General features: G+C 45.4%; 1 protein-coding gene across 3 annotated transcripts in view; it reads right to left on the bottom strand.

Moving 5' to 3' along the window:
* The window catches only part of crtac1b (cartilage acidic protein 1b), a 349,836-nt gene that overhangs the window by 192,498 nt on the left and 134,882 nt on the right, over positions 1 to 22,456 (bottom strand). For all 3 annotated transcript variants that reach the window (XM_072557150.1, XM_072557149.1, XM_072557151.1), the window contains exon 5: positions 13,237 to 13,393. In XM_072557150.1, the coding sequence (XP_072413251.1) occupies positions 13,237 to 13,393 (157 nt within the window). The remainder of the gene's footprint in view (positions 1 to 13,236; positions 13,394 to 22,456) is intronic.

Genomic DNA, 22,456 nt, shown 5'->3' with positions numbered 1-22,456 from the left:
AGTCCAGTGACATGACCACTACATCATTTTTGTCCACTAAAGGACTATTATAATCAGACAGGTCAGACATTTAAAGCTGAAGGAACAAAGTGAACAGGATTAATAATTCACCGTGGGTGGCACAGTGGCACAGTGGTTAGCACTACTGCCTGACAGTGCCAGAGACCCGGGTTCAATTCCCGCCTCAGGCAACTGACTGTATGGAGTTCCTCCGGGTGCTCTGGTTTCCCACAGTCCAAAGATGTGCAGGTCAGGTGAATTGGCCATGCTAAATTGCCAATTTAGGTTAGGGGTATGGGTTGGTTGCGGGTCGGTGTGGACCTGTTGGGCCGAAGGGCCTGTTTCCACTACTGTAAGTAATCTAATCTAAGAGTAAGCAGAAAATCAGTGGAAATGTTATCCACGGAAGTGTAAATAGCTTACTCTTCTAAAAAAAAGTCTTTTTTTTTGTTTGTATTTTAACTGTGTTGCAAGAATTAAGTGTGTTTTTCTTAAAACCTTGCATTTTAACCAATCAAATCACACCTGGAAGACCACGCGTTACACATCTCGCTGAATGGCAGTGTGAACCCGACGGGCCGAATGGCCTGCACTTGCTCCTAATTTTTGTATTCAAATGATCTACTTTCAAACAACACCCAGAAGTGAAAAAAGGGTATTTGAACAGTAAAGGCACTTCAAATGTCACAGCAAACAGCCTTCCCAGAACATTAGGAAAGACTGCCTCAAACACATGAAAAGACAATTCGAGGAGTGACACTGAGATGTTCTTCTGCACACAATAAAAACAAACGCAGGAAATTAACTCCTGAGTACAGTAAGAGTGACAAATACCCCAGCGATAAACAGCACAAAGAGAGGATAAATGATGAGAAACCAATTTCTAGTGGTCACAAAAGGTCAAGAACCCAATAATATAAATGTAAGGTGATCGAACCGCAGACCGCAAAGGGGAATGTGGTTAGGATTGGCAACATACTGCCTTCTGGGTTGATAGTGACAGGAAGGATATATTGGCATTGGAGGGAGTACAATATAGGTTTACAAGAATGATACCTGCACTTCAGGAGTTAATTATGAAGAGAGATTATAACAAATTTGGCCTGCTTTCTCTGGAATTTTGAAGGGTGTGGGCTGATCTGATTGAAGTCATCAAGATATTAACAGGAAAAGACAGGGTAGATAAAGATAAACTTTTTCCACTGGATTGAGTTTCTAGAACTGGGGACATAGTCTGAGAACTCGAGCCAGACCATTCAGGAGGGACGTTAGGAAGCACTTCGACACATAAGAGATTCAGAACTCTCTTCCACAAACGGCAGTGAAAGCTAGGTCAGTTGTTAATTTTGAATCAGACAGAGTAAGTCTGTGAAACAAAGGGATATGGGCCAAAGGTGAGGATATGAAGTTAGGCTGTGGATCAACTATGATCTCACTGAATGGTGGAACAGGCTGGAGGGCCTGAATGGCGGACTCCTGTTCCAATGTTCCTATGGCAAATTCAATAGGAGCTTTCAAAAGGAAATTTGAGAAATATTTGAATGGGGACAAATTACAGGGATATGGGGAAAGAGGTGGACAGTGGGACTAGCTGAAAGAACTGGTGCAGTCAGTTTGATGGACTGAATGGCCACCATTTGTGCAGAGTTTCATATTATTCAATGATATAGAGCAAATGAGCCAAGGCAGGCCAACGGCCATCATCACCTTATATCTTGTGGGCAAAACTATCTCTAGTATGGTACAAGATTCTTTGATTCTCTGGGAAGCTAGGGGGGAGGTTTTGGAGCCTTTGGCCTTGATCTTTGAGTCATCATTGTCTACAGGCTTAGTACCAGAGGACTGGAGGATTGCAAATGTTGTGCCCTTGTTCAAGAAGGACAGTAGAGATGACCCAGGTAATTATAATTATAAGGTTCACCTTATGTCTGTTGTAGGAAAAGTTTTGGAAAGGATTATGAGAGCTAGGATTTATAATCATCTAGCAGGCAACAATTTGATTGCAGATAGTCAACATGGTTTTGTTAAGGGCAGGTCATGTCTCACAAACCTCACTGAGTTTTTTGAGAAGGTGACCAAGCATGTAGATGAGGGTAGGGCAGTTGACGTTGTGTACATGGAGTTCAGTAAGGCCTTTGATAAGGTTCCACATGGTAGGTTGTTGGAGAAAATGCAGAGGCATGGGATTGAGGGTGATTTAGCAGTTTGGATTAGAAACTGGCTTTCTGAAAGAAGGCTGTGAGTGGTGGCTGACAGAAAATATTCAGCCTAGAGTCCGGTTACATAGTGGTGTGCCACAAGGATCTGTTTTGAGATCACTGCTGTTTGTTATTTTTATAAATGACTTAGACGCAGGCATAGGTGGATGGATTAGTAAATTTGCAGATGACACTAAAGTCAGTGGAGTAGTGGACAGTGTGGAAGAATGTTACAGGTTGCAGGGGGACTCGGATAAACTGCAGAATTGGGCTGAGAGGTGGCAAATGGAGTTCAATGCAGCTAAATGTGAGATGATGCACTTTGGGAAGAATAACAGGAAGGCAGACTACTGGTCGTTGGAAAGATTCTTGGTAGTGTGGATGTGCAGAGGGATCTTGGAGTCCATGTACATAGATCCCTGAAAGTCACCACCCAGGTTGATAGTGCTGTTAAGAAGGCATACTGTGTGTTAGGTTTTATTGGAAGAGGGATTGAGTTCCGGAGATGTAAAGTCATGCTGCAACTTTACAAAATGTTAGTGCGGCCGCACTTAGAATACTGTGTGCAGTTCTGGTTGCCCCATTACAGGAAGGATGTGGAAGCATTGGAAAAGGTGCAGAGGAGATTTACCAGGATATTGCCTGGTCTGGAGCGAAGGTCTTATGAGGAAAGGCTGAGAGACTTGGATTTGTTCTCATTGGAAAGAAGGTTAACAGGGGATTTGATAGAGACATACAAGATGATCAGAGGATTAGCTAGGGTAGACAGTGAAAGTCTTTTTCCTGGGCTGATGACATCAGCTTATACGAGGGGGGCATAACTACAAATTGAGGGGTGATAGATTTAAGACAGATGTCAGAGGCAGGTTCTTTACGCAGAGAGTGGTAAGGGCATGGAATGCCCTGCCTGCTAATGTAGTCAACTCAGCCACATTAGGGAGATTTAAACAATCCTTGGATAAGCACATGGATGATGATGGGATAATGTAGGGGGACGAGCTGAGAATAGTTCACAGGTCGGCACAACATCGAGGGCTGAGGGGCCTGATCTGCGCTGTATTGTTCTATGTTCTAACACAGGATTGGTATAACACTGGAGAGCACATGCAATCCAGATATAGAGAGTTCCCTCATCTACTCTATGTTCCAAACCCTCACAGAGGGTATTGCGGAAGGTAATGGTTCTGAAAGGGTTAATGTTGGAGACTGCATTAAGCTCCAACCAATCAGGTGATGTTATGAGGACTTGGACATGGAAAGCCAAAACGCTGTAAGATTCTTGTAATGATTGGGACAGAGTTGGCCAGGTGGATCTCATTGAGTTTGAGATCCCTGACTCGGGCTGTTAACCTGGCCCAATCAGAGAGCCTTGGCTGACAGGTATTAACAAGACTCTGAGGGCTTCTCCACACTGTAGGGACTGGCTCTGAGCTGGCTGATCAGAGCCCATGTACTGTGCATGTATAAATAAAGGATGACTTGGTGATGGGATACCGGCTTCTGTGGACTTATCCCAATCCTGTGGTGCAAAGACCTTATTCACAGGTCTCAGTTTGTAATAATGCCTACCATTTTGAGTCCTAGAGATTTATAGAAGGAAAATAAAGGCGTTTCGGCCCATCACATCCACTCTAGTCAAAAACAACCACCTAACTATTCTGATCCCATTTTCCAGCACTTGCTATCACTTAGTAAACTATATTTTGTTTTAGACAAGGACACTTTCTCCTTAAGGCTCTGTATGCTTTTTCTCTACCATAATAAACCAACTAGGCTCTTGAATCCAGTCGTGGTAAGACAATGTTGGCAGTAAACTACTTGATTACAGGTGGAGAGTGGCTGGCATCACAGTACCTACAACAGAGAGCGTTCACCTTTTTTTGTCACATCTCTCTAACACAGATCATTAACCAGCACGATAGTATCACCATAATCCAGAGGAGGCCACATATGAACTGGCTCACACCCACTGTCTATGGAGACAGGTTATAAACAGAACAAATCTCCTGCTCATGGCTCAGATGCTCGTCTCTGGACCTGCACTTGGCTTGAAATCTAGCAGTGATTATGCAAGTTGATAGCTGCAGGGACCAGCGTTGTGAGCTTGGTTTATAAATCACTTCTTGCTTTAATCGCTTTTTAATTTAATCTTTTCTCTAGCCTGGTGCACCGTGAGGGCCTGCTAGATCTCCTGTCAAGATATCGGCCCTGGGAAATTTGCTCAACATAATTGGAATTGCAGTTGTGCCAGTTTGGAGGAATTTCTCCCCTTCAGACCTGAGCAGCATGATGACGGGTACAGGAGAGTAAACACCGGTTAGTGGGCATTAGGCTGACGAATGCTGGTTGGTGAGCATTGGTTGTTGAACATTAAGTTAATGAGCATTAGCATGTACGAGGTTAATGAAAACGGGTAATGGGGGTCATTAGGGCTGATTGCATGCCCCTCTTCCGTGATTATGTTCAAGTGTCTCTGGAGAAGGAGCATGCAGTGTCTACCAACAACCTCAAGCTTTTCAGGAAGAGTGGGCGCCGCAGGGAGTGGAGTGTTTTATTTCCCCCTCCAACTCTATTTTGATTTAATCCCTACCCTCCCCTTCACTGTTTGATCACACAGCATTGCCCTTTGATGTGAAGGGCACTGCTTGTCACTGGCCACTCAGGTGTTTCCTTTCTTCCTGGTGGTGGGAATCGAAGAAAGATTTGTACACCTTGTGTCTCTCACTGTGTCTCACACCTGCACACACACAACATGGGGGCTGGCAAAAATATAAGCATTACAGCAGTTAGGCGGTAGTGTGGGGGAAAATACAAAATTAAAAAAAATACTGGTAATGTGGATTAGTGATCAGTGCTGCATTGATGGGTATAGGTTCATAAGCATGAGATTAATATATGTTGGTTAGTGCGTATTTTTGTTTTTATTCATTCACAGGTTATGGGCATTTATGGTCTATCCCCTATTTGCCCAGAGGCCAGTTAAGAGTCACAGAGATGTACAGCATGGAAACAGACACTTCAATCCAAATCATCCATGCTGACCAGATATCCCAACCTAATCTAGTCCCATTTGCCAGCATTTGGCCCATACCACTCCAAACCCTTCCTATTCATATATGCATCCAGATGCCTTTTAAATGTTTTAATTGTACTAGCCTCCACCGCTTCCTCTGGCAGCTCATTCCATACACATACCATCCTCTGCGTGAAAAAGTTGCCCCTTAGGTCCCTTTTATATCTTTCCCCTCTCACCCTAAACCTATGCCCTCTAGTTCTGTACTCCCCCAACCCAGGGAAGAAACTTTGTCTATTTATCCTATCCGTGACCCTCATAATTTTGTAAGCCTCTATAAGGTCACCCCTCAGCCTCCGACATTCAAGGGAAAACAGCCCCAGCCTGTTCAGCCTCTCCCTGTAGCTCAGATCCTCCAACCTGGCAACATCCTTGTAAATCTTTTCTGAACCCTTTCAAGTTTCACAACATCTTTCCGATAGGAAGGAGACCAGAATTGAAAGCAATATTCCAACAGTGGCCTAACCAATGTCCTGTACAGCCACAACATGACCTCCCAACTCCTGCACTCAATACTCAGACCAATAAAGGGAAGCATACCAAACGCTGCCTTCACTATCCTATCTCCCTACGATTCTACTTTCAAGAAGCTATAAACTTGCACTCCAAGTCTCTTTGTTCAGCAACACTCCCTAGGACCTTACCATTAAGTGTATAGATCCTGCTAAGATTTGTTTTCCCAAAATGCAGCACCTCACCTCAGTCAACCACACTGTTGTGGGTCTGGTGTAGCTTATAGGCCAGACCAGGTAAGTATGGCAGTTTCCTTCCCTAAAGGACATTAGTGAACCTGGTGGGCATTTCTGACAATCGATGATGGATTCAGAGTGATCACTAGACTTTTAATTCCAGGTTTTTTAATTGAATTCAAATTCCACCATTTGCCATGATGGAATTCGCACCCAGGTCTCCAGAACATTACCTGGGTCTCCAGGTCACTAATCTCATGATGATACCATTAGGCCATATCCTTCCTCGTTAGTTAGTTGTCATCAGTTAGGGATCAGTTAGTGAGCACTAGATTAATGAACACCAGTCAGTGGGCATTGGTTTGTCAGTTGGGAGAAAGTGAGGAGTGCAGATGCTGGCAATCAGGTTGACAGTGTGGCGCTGGAAAAGCACAGCCAGTCAGGCAGCATCCGAGGAGCAGGAGAGTCGACATTTCAGGCATAAGCCCTTCATCAGGAATGAGGGGGAGACCCAAGGGGACTGAGAGTGACCATAACCATACCTACTCCAGAGACAGTCTCTGCCCCCACTCCCAACCCAAGCCCAACACCAGGTCCTAGCTCCCAGCCCTACCATGTTTTTACCATCCCCCGCCAGACCTCGCCCTCACTGAGGATGAACGATCAGTCCTCAGCAAAGGCCTCACCTTCGTCCCATTATGCTCCTGGATTAACAAATTCAACACACGTCAATACATTGAATTTCTCTTCCGCCTCCGTGTTTACCTTTTCCATCAGGTCTCTCACCCACACTCACAGGACCCCTTCTCCCGCCTCCAACACACTCCATCCACTTGGACACCCCATGCTGGTCTGTAACCCACCCTCAAACCCTGCACCCACACCTCCCCCCCTCAACTCCATCCAAGGCTCCAAAGGATCCTTCTACATCCGGCAGAGATTTTCCTGCACATCCACACACCTCATCTACTGTGTCCGTTGCTCCCGATGTAGTGTCCTCTCCATTGATGAGACATGACACTAACTTGTGGAACATTTCATAGAACATCGCTGCAACACACGCATGAAACAACCCCACTGCCCTGTGGCCGGCCACTTCAACTCCCCCTCCCACTCCACCGAGGACATGCAAGTCCTGGGCCTCCTCCACCACCAAATCCAAGCCTCTCCACACCTGGAGGAAGAACACCTCATCTTCTACCTTGGGAACCTCCAAACATACGGTATCAATGTCAATCTCACCAGTTTCCTCATCTCCCCTCCCCTCACCTTATCCCAGATCCAACCCTCCAAGTCAAGTTCCTTCCCACCTATTCGGTCCACCCTCCGCTCCTACCTATCACCATCATCACCCACCTTCATCTTCATTCCCAGCTACCTTACCCTCAACCCCACTCCCCTCCCATTTATCTCTGAGCCCCCTTGGTCCTCCCCCACAATCCTGATGAAGAGCTTATGCTCAAAACTTCAACTTTCCTACTCCTGGGATGCTGCCTGACCAGCTGTGCTTTTCCAGCACCACACATTTTGACATTGGTTTGATCAGCACTGGGTTAATGGGCACTAACTGAGTCAAAGAACAAAGAAGAATAAAGAAAATTTACAGCCCAGGAACAGGCCCTTCGGCCCTCCAAGCCTGAGCCGATCCAAATGTACTGTCTAAACCTGTCGCCCAATTCCTAAGCCTCTGTATCCCTCTGCTCCCCCACCTACTCATGTATCTGTCCAGACGCATCTTAAATGAATCTACCGTCCCTGCCTCTACCACCTCTGCTGGCAATGCGTTCCAGACGCCCACCACCCTCTGTGTGAAGTACTTGCTGCGTGACCTCTCATTATTGAATCCTTCACCCTGGGAAAAAGCTTATCTCTAGCCACCCTGTCTATACCCTTCATGATTTTGTAAACCTCAATCAGGTCCCCCCTCAATCTCCTTTTTTCTAATCAAAACAATCTTAACCTACTCAACCTCTCTTCATAGCCAGCACCTTCCCATACCAGGCAACATCCTCGTAAGCCTTCTCTGCACCCACCCCAAAGCATCCACATCCTTTTGGTAATGTGGCGACCAAAACTGTACACAGTATTCTAAATGCGGCCGAACCAATGGCTTGTACAATTTTATCATGACTTGCCAGCTCTTATACTCAATACCCCGTCTGATGTTGGCAAGCATATTACATATGCCTTCTTGACCACTCTATCCACCTGTGCAGCAACCTTCAGGATACAGTGGACCTGAACTCCCAGATCCCTCTGCTCATCAACGTTTCCCAAGGCTCTTTCATATCCTGTATAATTCGCTCTAGAATTAGACTTTCCAAAATGTATCACCTCACATTTGCCTGGATTGAACTCCATCTGCCATGTTTCCGCCCAACTCTCCAGTCTATCTATATCCTCCTGTATTCTTTAAAAGTTCCTTAAGCTTTCTGCTACTCCACCAATCTTTGTGTCATCTGCAAACTTGCTAATCATACCAACAGTGCCCTCTTCCAGAGCATTTATGTATATCACAAACAACAGTGGCCCCAACATTGACCCCTGTGGAACACCACTGGTCACCATTCTCCATTTTGAGAAACTCCCTTCAACTACTACTCTCTGTCTCCTGTTGCTCAACCAGTTCTTTATCCACCTAGCTAGAACACTCTGCGCACCATGTGACTTCACATTCTCTAATCGTTACCATGGGGAACCTTATCAAACGCCTCACTAAAGTCCATGTATATGACATCTACAGCCCTTCCTTCATCTATCAATTTGGTCACTTCCTCAAAGAATTCTATTAAGTTGGTAAGGCACAATCTCCCCCGCACAAAACCATGTTGCCTATTACTGATAAGTCTATTTTTTTCCAAATACAAATAGATTTTATCCCTCAGTACCTTCTCCAGCAAGTTTCCCACGACTGACATCAAGCTCACTAGTCTGTAGTTACCCAGAATATGCCTACTACCCTTCTTGTACAGGGAGACAACATGAGAAACCTTCCAGTCCTCTGGCATCTCACCTGTGTTTAAGGATGCCACAAAGATAACTGTCAGGGCCCCAGCTATTTCCTCTCTCGCCTCCCTCAGCAACCTGGGATAGATCCCATCCGGTCCTGGGGATTTGTCCACCTTAATAACCTCTAGCCTATCCAACACACCTTCCCCACTTATGCCAACATGATCCAGAGTAATCAAACTTCTATCTCTAATCTCAACATTCATCATGTCCCTCTCCTCGGTGAACACTGATGCAAAGTAATCATTCAGAATCTCACCCATTTTTCTCAGTCAATTCAAAACAAGTAAAAACAATTCAACTGTGGATGGAAAATGTCCATGCATAAAATTTATTTTAAGATTTGTAAGCTTGTGCGGTAACAACTATAAACGCCTCATTTGCTCTTTCAGATAACGTTACCGGTCCCATACTATGGCTGCAGTGGGGAAGGGCGATGAGATGGTTTTGAGGAGCAGCTGGTGGTAGACCCCGCCAGGGAACAAGGTAATTCTGGATTTGGTAATGTGTAATGAAGCAGACTTGATTAGGAAGAATAGGCTGTAGAACCTGTGGGTTTCCTCCGGGTGCTCCGGTTTCCTCCCACAATCCAAAAGATGTGCTGGTTAGGTGAATTGGCTCTGCTAACCTGCCCATAGTGTTCAGGGATATGTGGGTTAGGTGCATTAGTCAGGGGCAAATGTAGGGGAATGGGTTTGGGTGGGATACTCTTTGGAGGGTCAATGTGGATTTATTGGGCTAAAGGGCTTCTTTACACACTGTAGGGATTCTAAGAACACCCTAGTGGGTAGTGTCCATAACATGATAGGATTCACCTTGCAGTTTGAGAGGGAGAAACTGGAATCAGATGAAATGGTATTCCTATGGAGTGAAGGGAACTACAAAGACATGAGGGAAGAACTGGTCAACGTGGACTGGAAAGGGAGCCCAGCAGAGAAAACAGTGGAACAGCAGTGGCAGGAGCTTCTGGGGTAATTTGGGAGGCACAGCAGAAATTCATCCCAAGGAAGAGGAAACCTACTAAGAGGAGGATGAGGTAACTGTGGCTGACACGGGAGATCAGGGACGTTATAATAGCTAAAGAAAACATATACAGTGTGGTGAAGATTAGTGGGAAGCCAGGAGATTGGGAAGCTTTTAAAAACCAACAGATGATAACAAAAAGACATTAAGGGGGGAAACGATGAAATGTGAAAGTAAGCTAACTAATAATATAAAAGAAGATTCCAAGAGTTTTTTTAGATAGTTAAAAGGTAGGAGAGTATTAAGAGTGGACATCAGACTGCTGGGTAGTACAATTGGAGAAGTAGTAATGAGGGAGAAAGAAATGATGGAGGAGATTGTAGAAGCATGAGGGTGATCTTTCAGGAATCACTGGAATCAGGGAGGGTCCCAGAGAACTGGAAAATGGCTAATGTAACGCCCCTGTTTAAGAAGGAAGGGAGACAGAAGGCATAAAATTATAGGCCAGTTTGCCTGACTTTGGTTATTTGTAAGATTTTAGAGTCCATTATCAAGAATAAGATTGTAGAGTACTTGGAAGTGCATGATAAAATAGGGCTGAGTCAGCCCAGCCTTGTCAAAGGGAGGGCATGCCTTACAAATCTGTTAAGATGCTTTGCGGAAATAACAACCAAGGAGAGCCAGTTGACGTGATCTATTTGGATTTCCAGAAGGCCTTTGACAAGGAACCGCACAGGAAGCTGCTAAATAAGATAAGAGAACCATGGTGTTTGGGGCAAGGTATTGGCATGGATAGAGGATTGGCTGACTGGCAGAAGGCAGAGAGTAGGGGTACACTTGGTACACTTTCAGGATGGCAGCTGGTTTCTTCTGGCATTCCGCAGGGGTCAGTGTTGGGACCACAACTATTCACGTTATACATTAACAATCTGGACGAAGGAGCTGAAGACATTGTTGCTAAGTTTGCAGATGACACAAAAATTGGTGGAGGGGCAGGTCGTGTTGAGGAAGCAGGGAGGTTGCAGAAGGACTTGGACAGGCGAGGTGAGAGGCCAAAGAATTGGCAGATGGAATACAATGTGGGAAAGTGTGAGTTTGGTTGGAAGAATAGTAATCTGGACTATTTTCTAAATGGAGAAAGGCTTTGGAAATCTGAAGCACAAAGGACTTGAAAGTCCTAGTTCAGGATTGTCTTGGGTTAATTTGGCAGTTGGGAAGGCAAATACAATGTTAGTGCTCAAATCAAGAGGGCTAGAATACAAGAACAGGGATATGCTGCTGAGGCTGTACAAGTCTCTGGTCAGACCACACTTAGAAAATTGTGAGCACTTTTGGCCCCATATCGAAGAAAGGAAGCATTGGCATTGATGGAGGCCGAGAGGAGGTTTACAAGAATGATCCTGGGATGAAGGGCTTGTCACATGATGAGCAGTTGAGGTCTGTATGCAGTGGAGTTTAGAAGGATGAGGGGGGCCCTCATTGAACCTTACAGAGTACTGAGAGTCTTGAATAGAGAGGACGTAGAGAACATGTCTCCACTAGTGAGAGATATTAGGACCCAAGGGCACAGCCTCAGAATGAAGGGACTACTCAGGTGAGGTCAGGAGAAATATCTTCAGTCAGAGGTGATGAATATGTAGAACCCGTTGGTATAGAAGGCTGTGGAGGCCAAATCACTGAGTGTATTTAAGACAGGGATATATAGGTTAGTGATTGGTTGGGGAATCAAAGGTTATGAAAAGGTGGGAGAATGAGGTTGAGAACATATCAGCCATGATCGAATGGTGGAGAAGACTCAATGGACCAAATGGTCAAATTCTTCTCCTCTGTCTTATGGTCTTATGACTGGAAGCATATCCTGTGATCTAGTCAATTTTTATCTCTCACCCAACACCTAAAGAAAATTATCTAACTGTATGTTATCTCAATGCCATCTGTAAGAGCTTGCTGTGTGCAAATGAACAGTTATGTATCCTACATTACAACAGTCACTAGACTGAAGCACCTCAGTGCTGTAAAATGCTATTAGGTGACCTGAAGTCATGAGAGGTTTTATATAAGTGAAATTCAGACTTATTGTTACTTCCAGACAAAAGTAGCTGAAAGGGACAAGAACTGGGCTACTGCTGGCTTCTTCCCGGTCTGAATTGACTGATACTTCCCCTGACTCAGTTCCCACTGTTGTATTCCATCCAACCATGCAGATATCCTGGAGTGATATATGGGAATAGACTAATGAGTCACTAGATGTTTACTTGTGTAAAAGAGAAACATTGCAGCCTCTTGTGTTGAGAGTGTCCGATGAAGAAGATTGGGTTGCTTGCTCCCATCGGCAGCCTGTCAGCTGACCTGATGGGAGGGAAATGAAGAGAAAACTATCAGCTACTGCCAAAATAAATGATAAATGAGCTGTACATATGAAACCAACAAAGACAGAATGGGCCGAATGGCCTGCTTCTAAGATGTACAAATTCTGTCCTTCTGTGAGCCTGAATAAGGTACAAGTGGTAATTTTTTTTATTCGTTCAAGGGATGTTGGTGTTGCTGACTTGAGCAGCGTTTGCTGTCCATTCTTAATTACCCTCGAGAAGGTGGTGGTGAGCTGCCTTCCTGAATTGCTATGTTCATTGGAGTGTAGAAATACTCACAATGCCGTTTGGGAATGAATTTTAGGATTTTGACCCAGTGACACTGAAAGAACGGTGATATATTTCCAGGTCAGGATGGTGAGTGGCTCGGGAGGGGAACTTGAAAGGGGTGGTGTTCCCATGTATCTGCTGACCTTATCCTTCTAGTCGGTAGTGGTCGTTATCTTGGATGGTGCTGTCTGAGGAGATTTGTGAATTTCTGCAGTGCATTGCGTAGATAGTACATACTGCTGCTACTGAGCATCGGTAGTGGAGGGAGTGGATGCTTATGGATGCAAGTGGTTTACTTTGTCCTGGATAGGTCAAGCTTCTTGAGTGTTGTTGGAGCTGTACCCATCCAGGCAAATAGGGAGTATTCCATCACACTCATGATTTGGGCCTTGCAGATGGTGGACATGCTCTGGGGAGTCAGGAGGTGAGCTACACGCAGTCTCTGACCTTAAAGCCACCCTCCTTATTCAGCTGGTCCAGTTGAGTTTCTGGCCAACAGTACCTGAGAAAATAGGATGGGCCAAATCATGACAAGAGGTTTGAAAGCTGATTTCAAAAGAAACAATAAACAATGGAGTATACTACACAGATTGAACCCATCGCTTCCCCATGTTTTAATATGTCAGTGAGTATCAGCCATGCAGACATTAAAGAGAGTTCCTTACCCGTGAACTTGTCAACTCCTGCCTCCTGTGCCACGTTGGAGAGGGCGATGATTCCCAATGACAGATTGCTGGCGGATTCGTCCATTTCTATCAGAGCATGAGGGCCAATTCTGCCACTGGCATAGTTGGCCACGTAGACAGAGTATTTCCCAGAGCCCTGTGTAACAGACAAGGTGAGAGAGAGTCAGCGTGCCAGTGATATCACTGAGACATCAGTGTAACTGCAAGCCACATCATTTGATCGATACGTTGTGGCACCAGCACTCTGAACGGAGTTCACTCTAATCCCGAAGGTGTTCAAAGTCCAGCTGGCTTCACAACACATCAGTATTTCTCCTAGTTCCATTTTATCCAGCTCTTGATGAGCTCCTACTGCCAAGTAACATTACAAACAATACATTTCTTGAATGAATTATATGCTGATATCGAATTGAGGGGTTCAGCTGGTTTATAGCACACAATAACAACAGGAATATGATGCAGACTGGGAACAATTCCAGCAGTCTGGGGATTTATACCAGCTACAGAAATGCTACAGTATCTGAGGAGTCGCAAATGATGCTGAACATTGTATAATAATTGGCGAACATTCCCACTTCTGGCCTTATGATGGAGGGAAGGTCATTGGTGAAGCAGCTGAAGATGGTTGGGCTGAGGACACTACCCTGAGGAACTCCTGCAGAGATGTCCTGGAGTTGAGACGACTGACCTCCAACAACCACAGCCATCTTCCTCAGTGTGCCTGTGAGTTCAATCAGCAGAGAGTTTGCTCTCTGGTTCCTATTGACTTCAATTTTATTAGGGTTCCTTGATATTCTGGAAAATAGTGCCTTAGTGGAAGGGCGGACCCTCTCATAGAATCATCAAATCCTTACAGTGCAGTAGAGGTTATTCAGTCCATCAAGTCTGAACCAATCCTCTGAAGAGCACCATCCAGCCGCACCCTCACCCATAACAATCATGGTTAATCCATCTAGGCTACACATCTTCAGAAACCAGAACACCCAGAGGAAACCCGCACACACAGGGAGCATGTGCAAACTCCACACAGACAGTCACCCGAGGGTGAATTGAACCCAGGTCCTTGGTGTTGTGAGGCAGCAATGCTAACCACTGAGCCACTGTGTCATCCCATCACCTCACCTTTTGAGTTCATCTTCTTGTCCAGTTATGGCTGTAATGAGCTTTATAGCTAAGTAGTGCTGGCAACACCAAAACTGGATATCAGACAGGAGATCAATGATGGCTAAATTAATACAACTGTCAACGACACCTTGAAACCTTTCTTATAATCACTCATGGGATGAGGGCATTGCTGGCTGGGTCAGCAATTATTGTCAATAAAAACTGAAAGAACTGTGGATGCTGTAAATCACAAACAAAAACAGAAGTTGCTGGAAAAGCTCAGCAGATCTGGCAGCATCTGCGGAGAGAAATCAGAATTAACGTTTCGGGTCCAGTTCTGAGGAAGGGTCACTGGTTCCTTAGTTGCCCTTGAGAAGGTGGGGATTATTGGCTGGAAATGATTGGCTGGAGTGGATTTGTCCTGCTTTTGTGGACAAGATGTCCGGTCATTTTTCCACACTGCCTGTTATGTGCCAACACTGTAGATGTATTGGAGCAGCGTAGCTGAGGATGCACATAAGCTCAGAACTCATGTGGAGCACAGTCTTTAGCACTGGAGCCTGGATGTTGGAGGGAACTCAGAATCTTTACTGGACCCCAGTGAATTTAGCTGTTCTATTTTGTGATTGGACTGGCTAAGGGCTGTGATGATGGCAAGATCAGGGAGATGGTAAGGTTGGATGAGTGTAGGCACAAGATCAGGACCTTTTCTAATCTCTATTTCACAATCAAGGAACTTGCCTCTCGAAAGATAAAGGCACAAGCCTGAGATCCTTGTGTATGCAGTTAGAAGCTCATATCTGGAGCCACATCTGGACAGATTAGATTCCCCACGGTGTGGAAACAGGCCCTTCAGCCCAACAAGTCCACACCGACCTGCCGAAGTGCAACCCATCCAGACCCATTCCCCTACACCTAACACAACGGGCAATTTAGCATGGCCAATTCACCTAACCTGCACATCTTTGGACTGTGGGAGGAAACCGGAGCACCCGGAGGAAACCCAAGCAGACACGGGGAGAATAGGCAAACTCCACACAGACAGTCACCTGAGGTGGGAATTAAACCGAGGTCTCTAGTGCTGTGAGGCAGCAGTGCTAACCACTGTGCCACCGTGCCGCCAGATCAGTCGATTTAAGATCTTGTGAAAGCTCATGCATGCGTGGTGTTCCTCGTGCAACTTGTAATTGTGTATCTGGTGAAGGCAGAGGTGGCACGTGGCTCAGTGGTTAGCACTGCTGCCTCACAGCACCAGGGACCCGGGTTCGATTCCAGCCCCGGGCGACTGTCTGTGTGGAGTTTGCACATTCTCCCCGTGTCTGCGTGGGTTTCCTCTGGGTGCTCCGGTTTCCTCCCACAGTCCAAAGATGTGCAGGTCAGGTGAATTGGCCATGCTAAATTGTCCATAATGTTCGGTGCATTAGTCAGAGGGAAATGGGATTGGGTGGGTTACTCTTCTGAGGGTCGGTGTGGACTTGTTGGGCCGAAGGGCTTGTTTCCACATTGCAGGGAATCTAATCTAATCATAAAGTCATCCCATTTCATAGAATCCCTACAATGTGGAAGCAGGCCATTCGACTCGTACTGGCCCTCTGAAGGGCATCCCGCCCAGAACTGCATTTCCCATGGCTAATCCACCGAGCCTACACATCTCTGGACAAGATGGGCAAACTAACCCGACCAACCCGCCTAACCTTTGGACTGTGGGAGGCAAACAAGGGGAGAATGTGCAAACTCCACACAGACTATCACCTGATGGTAGAATCGAACCTGGGTTCCTCGTGCCGTGAGGTAGCTGTGCTGACCACTCAGCCACAATGCCACACACCGCACATCCAGACAGATCAGTCGATTTAAGATCTTGTGAAAGCTCATGCATGTGCAGTGTTCCTCGTGCAGCCTGTAATTGTGCATCTGGTGAAGGCAGACTGCATCTGTCACCATGCATTAGGATGAATCTTCTAATCAAAAACGTGTACCCAAAATTAGATCGTCACATTAATCTCTGATAAGAATTCCACTGCACTTAATGAGCATCTGCTCCTCCACTATTCAGAGACGATCATTTGTTGAAAAACCTGAACAGCAATTGCGACTGCGAATGGTATGTAATAACTCAGTCCTTTATACACTTCCCATCAAGGAGGTGTCATCCTGGAGTAATCATACTGGATGGGATGAAGCGACACAGCTGACAGGCTGAGTTATGCCAAGAATCGAGTACATGAGACATGGATGACAGGGAGGATAATGAACGGTCATTAGTGTGCACTGCATGCCAAGCTCACACAATTAGTTAGAAATGTAGGGGATCTTAACTGTGGGTGTCAGCTGCCACCTTGCCCAATCTGTCTTCCTGCTGGTGCACTCACACAGAAAGGTCAGTGTGTCCCGGGCGAGGGGAAGGTGTGGGACTGCTCGAGCTGGTGGGGGGGGGGGGTGCAGGTTTCAAACTGACATTAATTGGTCGCATTCCAGCAACCCTCACACAAAAACCTACATGTGCATAACGGCTCCTGCGACCTTGAAACTTCCCGAAGCGCCTACTCACCCACTGAACGCATTTGAAGGGTGATCACTATTATCGCACGGGAGTCACAGTGGCCAATCTGTACGCAGTGGGCACCAGTCATGGAATCAGGTGCTTCAGGGAGTTTCACAGTCATGCCGGGCGCTACGGAAATGCAGGTCTCGGAGGCCAGGCGCTGTTGGAGGCTGCATAGCAGTCAGGCCCTGCAACCTCCAGCTGATGACCTTTGCAACAGACAGTCATAGAGTCATAGAGTCATAGAGATGTACAGCACAGAAACAGACCCTTCGGTCCAACACGCCCATGCCGACCAGATATCCTAAATTAATCTCGTCCCATTTGTCAGCACTTGGCCCATATCCCTCCAAACCCTTCCTATTCATGTATCCATCCAGATGCCTTTTAAATGCTGTAATTGTACCAGCCTCCACCACTTTCTCTGACAGCTCATTCCATACACGCAGCACCCTCTATGTGAAAATGTTAGCCCTTTTATATCTTTCCCCTCTCACCCTAAACCTATGCCCTCTAGTTTTGGACTCCCCCAACCAAGGGAAAAGACCTTGTCTATTTATCCTATCCATGCGCTTCATGATTTTATAAACCTCTATAAGGTCACCCTTCAGCCTCCAATGCTCCAGGAAAAAGAGCCCTAGCCTATTCAGCCTCTCCCTCTCCCTATAGTTCAAATCCTCCAACCCAGGCAACATCGTTGTAAGTAGATTTTAAATGTTTTCATTTCATGGGATGTGGTTATTGCCGGTAAGACAAGGATTTTGTTGTCCATCCCTAATTACCCCTGAACTGAGTCAACCACGTTGCTGAGGTCCAGGCGTTAAATGTAGGCCACACAAGGATGGCAGATTTTCTTCCCTAAAGGATACGAGTGAACCAGATGATCTGATACAACAATCAATGATGAAATAACTTCACAAAGGCTGGTATGCTGTCACCAAGTCACCCTTTACTTACACGTACAAGACACAGATTCAGCTCCCTCAGAGTCAGCTCTCAGAGTGCACAGAACCTCTGACACGCCTGTTTATATCTCTCAGCCAAGGCTCCCTGATAAGACCAGGTTAACAACCTCAATCTGGGAACTCATATTCTGTAAGTTCCACCTCAATACAATCACTGCAGATGCTCGTTTCTTGCTCACTGTTAATGAGACTGAGGGCTGCAGCATATCCCTACAGTCGGCATACAATGTTGGTAACATTTGAAATCAATACAATTCAGAAATATACATACCAGTCTAATGGCAATGATCTAACCACTATCGATTAGAGTCATAAAAGTCATAGAGCTGTGCAACACGGAAGCAGACCATTCGGTCCAACTCGTCCATGCTGACCGGATATCCTAAATTAATCTAGTCCCATTTGCCAGCATTTGGCCCATATCACTCCAATTCCTCCCCAATAATATACCTACCCAGATGCCTTTTAAATGCTGTAATTGTACCAGCCTCCACCACTTCCTCTGGCAGCTCATTCCATACACGTAACACCCTCTGTGTGAAAAGGTTGCCCTTTCGGCCCCTTTTACATCTTTCCCCTCTCACCCTAAATGTATGCCCCCCAGGTTTAGACACACCTACCCGAGGGAAAAGACTTTGTCTATTTATCCTATCCATGCCCCTCATGATTTTATAAACTTCTATGAGGTCACCCCTCAGCCTCCAACGCTCCAGGGAAAACAGCCCCAGCCTGTTCAGCCTCTCCCTGTAGCTCAAATCCTCCAACACTGGCAACATCCTGGTAAATCTTTTCTAAACCCTTTCAAGTTTCACAACATTCTTCCGATAGGAGGATGACCAGAATTGAATGCAGTATTCCAAATGTGGTCTCACCAATGTCCTGCATGCCTCCCAACTCCTATAATCAATACACTGATCAACACAGGCAAATATACCAAACACCACCTTCACTATCCTGTCTGATTGTGTTAAAAACCCACCTGATTTGCTAATGTCTTTCAGGAAGGAAATCTTCAATCCTTGCTTGGTCTGGCCTATTTGTGACTCCAGATCCATAACAATGTGGCTGACTCTTAACTTCTCACTGCACAGTTAGGAATGGGCAATAAATGCTGACCTAGCTAGCAACATCCACATCGTACAAATGAACAACTTGTAAAAAAAGTCACTGATTCTACAAATCATACACATTGTACCACAGGTAGCTCAAAACTAGAGGTAGCCATTCAGCCCATCAAGCCCGCTCTGCCCTTCAACCTGATTGCAACTATACACGTCTGCACTCCATTTTTCCTCCTTGCCTCTGTAACCTTATCCAGCAAACCTCTATGGATCCTGGTCTCAGAAATTTCAATTGAGCTGTGACATTCACGACCTTGTGGAGTCAGAGCTGCACATTCCCCCTTTGAATGAACACACGATCCCTGATGTCACAAGTCAATGACCAGCTCTACAGAATAAAAACTGAAAATGTTGGAAATAGGTCCGGCAGTGATTTTCCTTTTTTGTCAGACCATTACTCAGGACACAGGTATTTTACTTATTAATTAAATTTCCTAACTATTGTAATGGGACTTGAATTCATCTCTCTAGGGCCTCACAGTCAGGCCTTTGAATTACTAACCGAGTAAGATTAGTGCTAAGTTACTGTTTCCACTGATTTATTGCCAGTTACCATCTAAATTCACGTAAAAAATGGCCACTTCAGCCAGATATAAGGAGGTTACACTACCAAGGGGACAATAGCACACTGCAACCTATTGCCTTCAGTGTGTTAACACCTGAACTGAGGATACTGAGGACGCTGAATCAATTTGCAGTCACAGAATACATGTCCACAAGCTCAGCTCGCCAGGTTTCACAGCAATTATGCAATTACACAGGGAGGAAGACAAATCACAGCAACCGTCAGCTTCTCAATCATTTTGCGAGCCCCTGCTCTTGTTTCCAACATTCTCGGCTCCTGAAGAGAGGCAGATAGCAACTCGAATGGGCAGCATGGAGGTTGTGCTCAGACAAGTGAAGCTATCACTGAGCTAGAGGTGATTGACGAACCCTGGTGCTCCCAATTATAGTTGACCTCTTCCAGCCACCACTGAACCCCCGACTCTTTCCCCCCAAGCCCACATACCCATTTTACCCTGCACCCCCCCCCCACCCGTGATAACCATGAACCGTCCCATCCAACCATAGCATCTATGTGTCAGCAAACCTTTCTGAAGAGCTTGGGGGAAGGGAGCTGTTTCAGTGCCAACAATGGAGAGCCTTGGCAATTTCATGCTGATATCTCCATTATGTTGTGGCACTAATTACTCAAGATTCATATTCAAGGCATCAAGTGAATGCGCCTCACATTCTTCATCATCCTGTTATGCAATTTGACAGACCTTGAATCTCTATAAAAAATGTTTGCAGAGATAGGCACATCTGTCATCCAATTTCTGGTTGTTATCCTGCAGTAATGCCTGTTCAAATCGCAATCAAAAAGAATGATTCTCAAAGCTCTCCCTTGAATCAATTCCATTTTTAGGCTGACAACTCTGTTGATGAACTATGTAATTCTCCAACAGAATTAATTCCAGATGACATGGTCATCCTATGGAATGCATAGGGTAGCACTTACAGATATCCTAAATTAATCACTGAACCATGGCATTTGTGAAAGCACAGACCAAGGTCATTTGGCCCATCAAGTCAGTGGTCAGCTCTCCAAATGAACATGATTTCTTCATGTCCTACATTTCTAATCCTTCACCTTTGAACGGTTGCTGTCACTTTTGGAACACTGACTGTTTTAAGGAGGCTGTGTTGGGCTTGTCTTGTTGAGGTTTGCAGAGCTGCTTAATGGGTGGAATTTTTCTACTTTTATCTTACTGCTAATAGCCATTAAAACATGCTAACTGGAGCCAGCTACAGAGTGCAGTCCTCAGACTCTGCCTTGACCTTAATTCTAGAACATTCTCCAGTTTTGTTAAAGGGGAGAGGATAACCAGAGAAAGTGTCCCATTCGGGTCTCAGGGGACATAAACTAGGTTGCATTCCCTAAAATTCAGGTTAAGAAGGCGATTTTGATCAAAGTATTAAGAGGAACAGATACAGGAGATAAAACCCCAGTGGAGTTGGTAGGGGTGTCGAAGATGAGGAGTATTGCCTGAAACTTGGAGTTAGACTGTTCAGGGTTGAGAGGGGAACACTTCTCATGCAGAGGTGGAGTGTTGTAAATCTTTGGAATTGTTTGCATTCTCGATGCTCTAACATTGAATTTGTGTGAGATTGGGGAATCCATAGAACTTTGATCTTTTGGGATACAAAGGCATTTGAGGAGCAGGCAGGAAGGAGGGTTGACGCCAAGGATTAATAATGAATGTATTGATGGAGCAAACGTGACAATCAGAATGGTCTACTTCTGTTCTTATTGCTTATACTCGAATGTTCCTGTATCCAGATGGCCCTATTATCTCCTATACAACCGAATCTGTCAGTTGTAGCTCATAGAAACTAAGAACTATAGAAAATAGGAGTAGGAGCAGGCCTTTCAACCCTTCACGCCTGTTCCTCAATTCAGCATGATCATGGCTGAATATGGCACTCAGTACCCTAATCCTGTCTTTTCCCAATAACCCTTCATCCCTTTAGCCACAACAGCTACATCTCCCTCCTTCCTGAAAACATAATGTTTTGGCCTCAACCAGTTCCTGTGGTGGTGAATTTCACAGGCTCACCACTCTCTCAATGAAGAAATGTCTCCCCCTCTCAATTCTAAAAGGTTAAAGCCCTTATCCTTAAACTATGACCCCTGGTTCTGGACTCCTCGACCATCGGGAACACCCTTCCTGCATCTACTGTGTCTAGTCCTGTTCGAATTTTGTAGGGGGTTTCTAAGAGATCCTTCCGAATTCGTCTAAGCTCCAGTGAATACAATCCTGACTGACTCAATCTCTCCTCACATGTTCAACCCTTCCATCCTCGGAATCAGTTTGGTAAATCCTCACTGTACTCACTCCATAACACAAACATCCTTCCTCAGATCAGCAGGAGAAATCTGCACCCAATATTCCAGGTGTAGTCTCACCAGTTGCAGCAGGACATTTTTGTTCCCACAATCGAACCCTCTCACTATGAAGGTCAACATACAGTTTACCTTCTTCACTGCCTGCTGTACCTGCACTCTTACCTTCAATGACTGGTACACAAGGACACCCAGGTCTTGTTGAAAATTCCCTTCTCTCAATTTGCAGCCATTCAAATAATAACGTGCCTCCCTGTTTCTGCTGCCAAAGTGGATAACCTCACTATAATGTATCTGCCTTGCATTTACCCACTCACACAGCCTGTCCAAATCACACTGCAACATCTCTGTATCCACCTCACAGCTCACCCTTCCCCTCAGCTTTGGATCATCTGCAAATTTTGAGATATTGTATTTAGTTCCCTCATCTAAACCATCAACAGATATTGTCAATGGCTGGAGCCCTGAGACCGTTCCCAATGGTCATTGCTTTCATTCAGAAAAAGACTAATTTGTTCCTACTCTTTGTTTCCTGTCTGCTAATCAACTTTGTTTATCCAACTCGATACACTGCCCC

The sequence above is a fragment of the Chiloscyllium punctatum genome, chromosome 38, assembly GCF_047496795.1.
Source record: "Chiloscyllium punctatum isolate Juve2018m chromosome 38, sChiPun1.3, whole genome shotgun sequence".
Taxonomy (NCBI): domain Eukaryota; kingdom Metazoa; phylum Chordata; class Chondrichthyes; order Orectolobiformes; family Hemiscylliidae; genus Chiloscyllium; species Chiloscyllium punctatum.
Note: the sequence above shows the minus strand (reverse complement) of the source record. Positions and strands in the feature narration are given on the sequence as shown.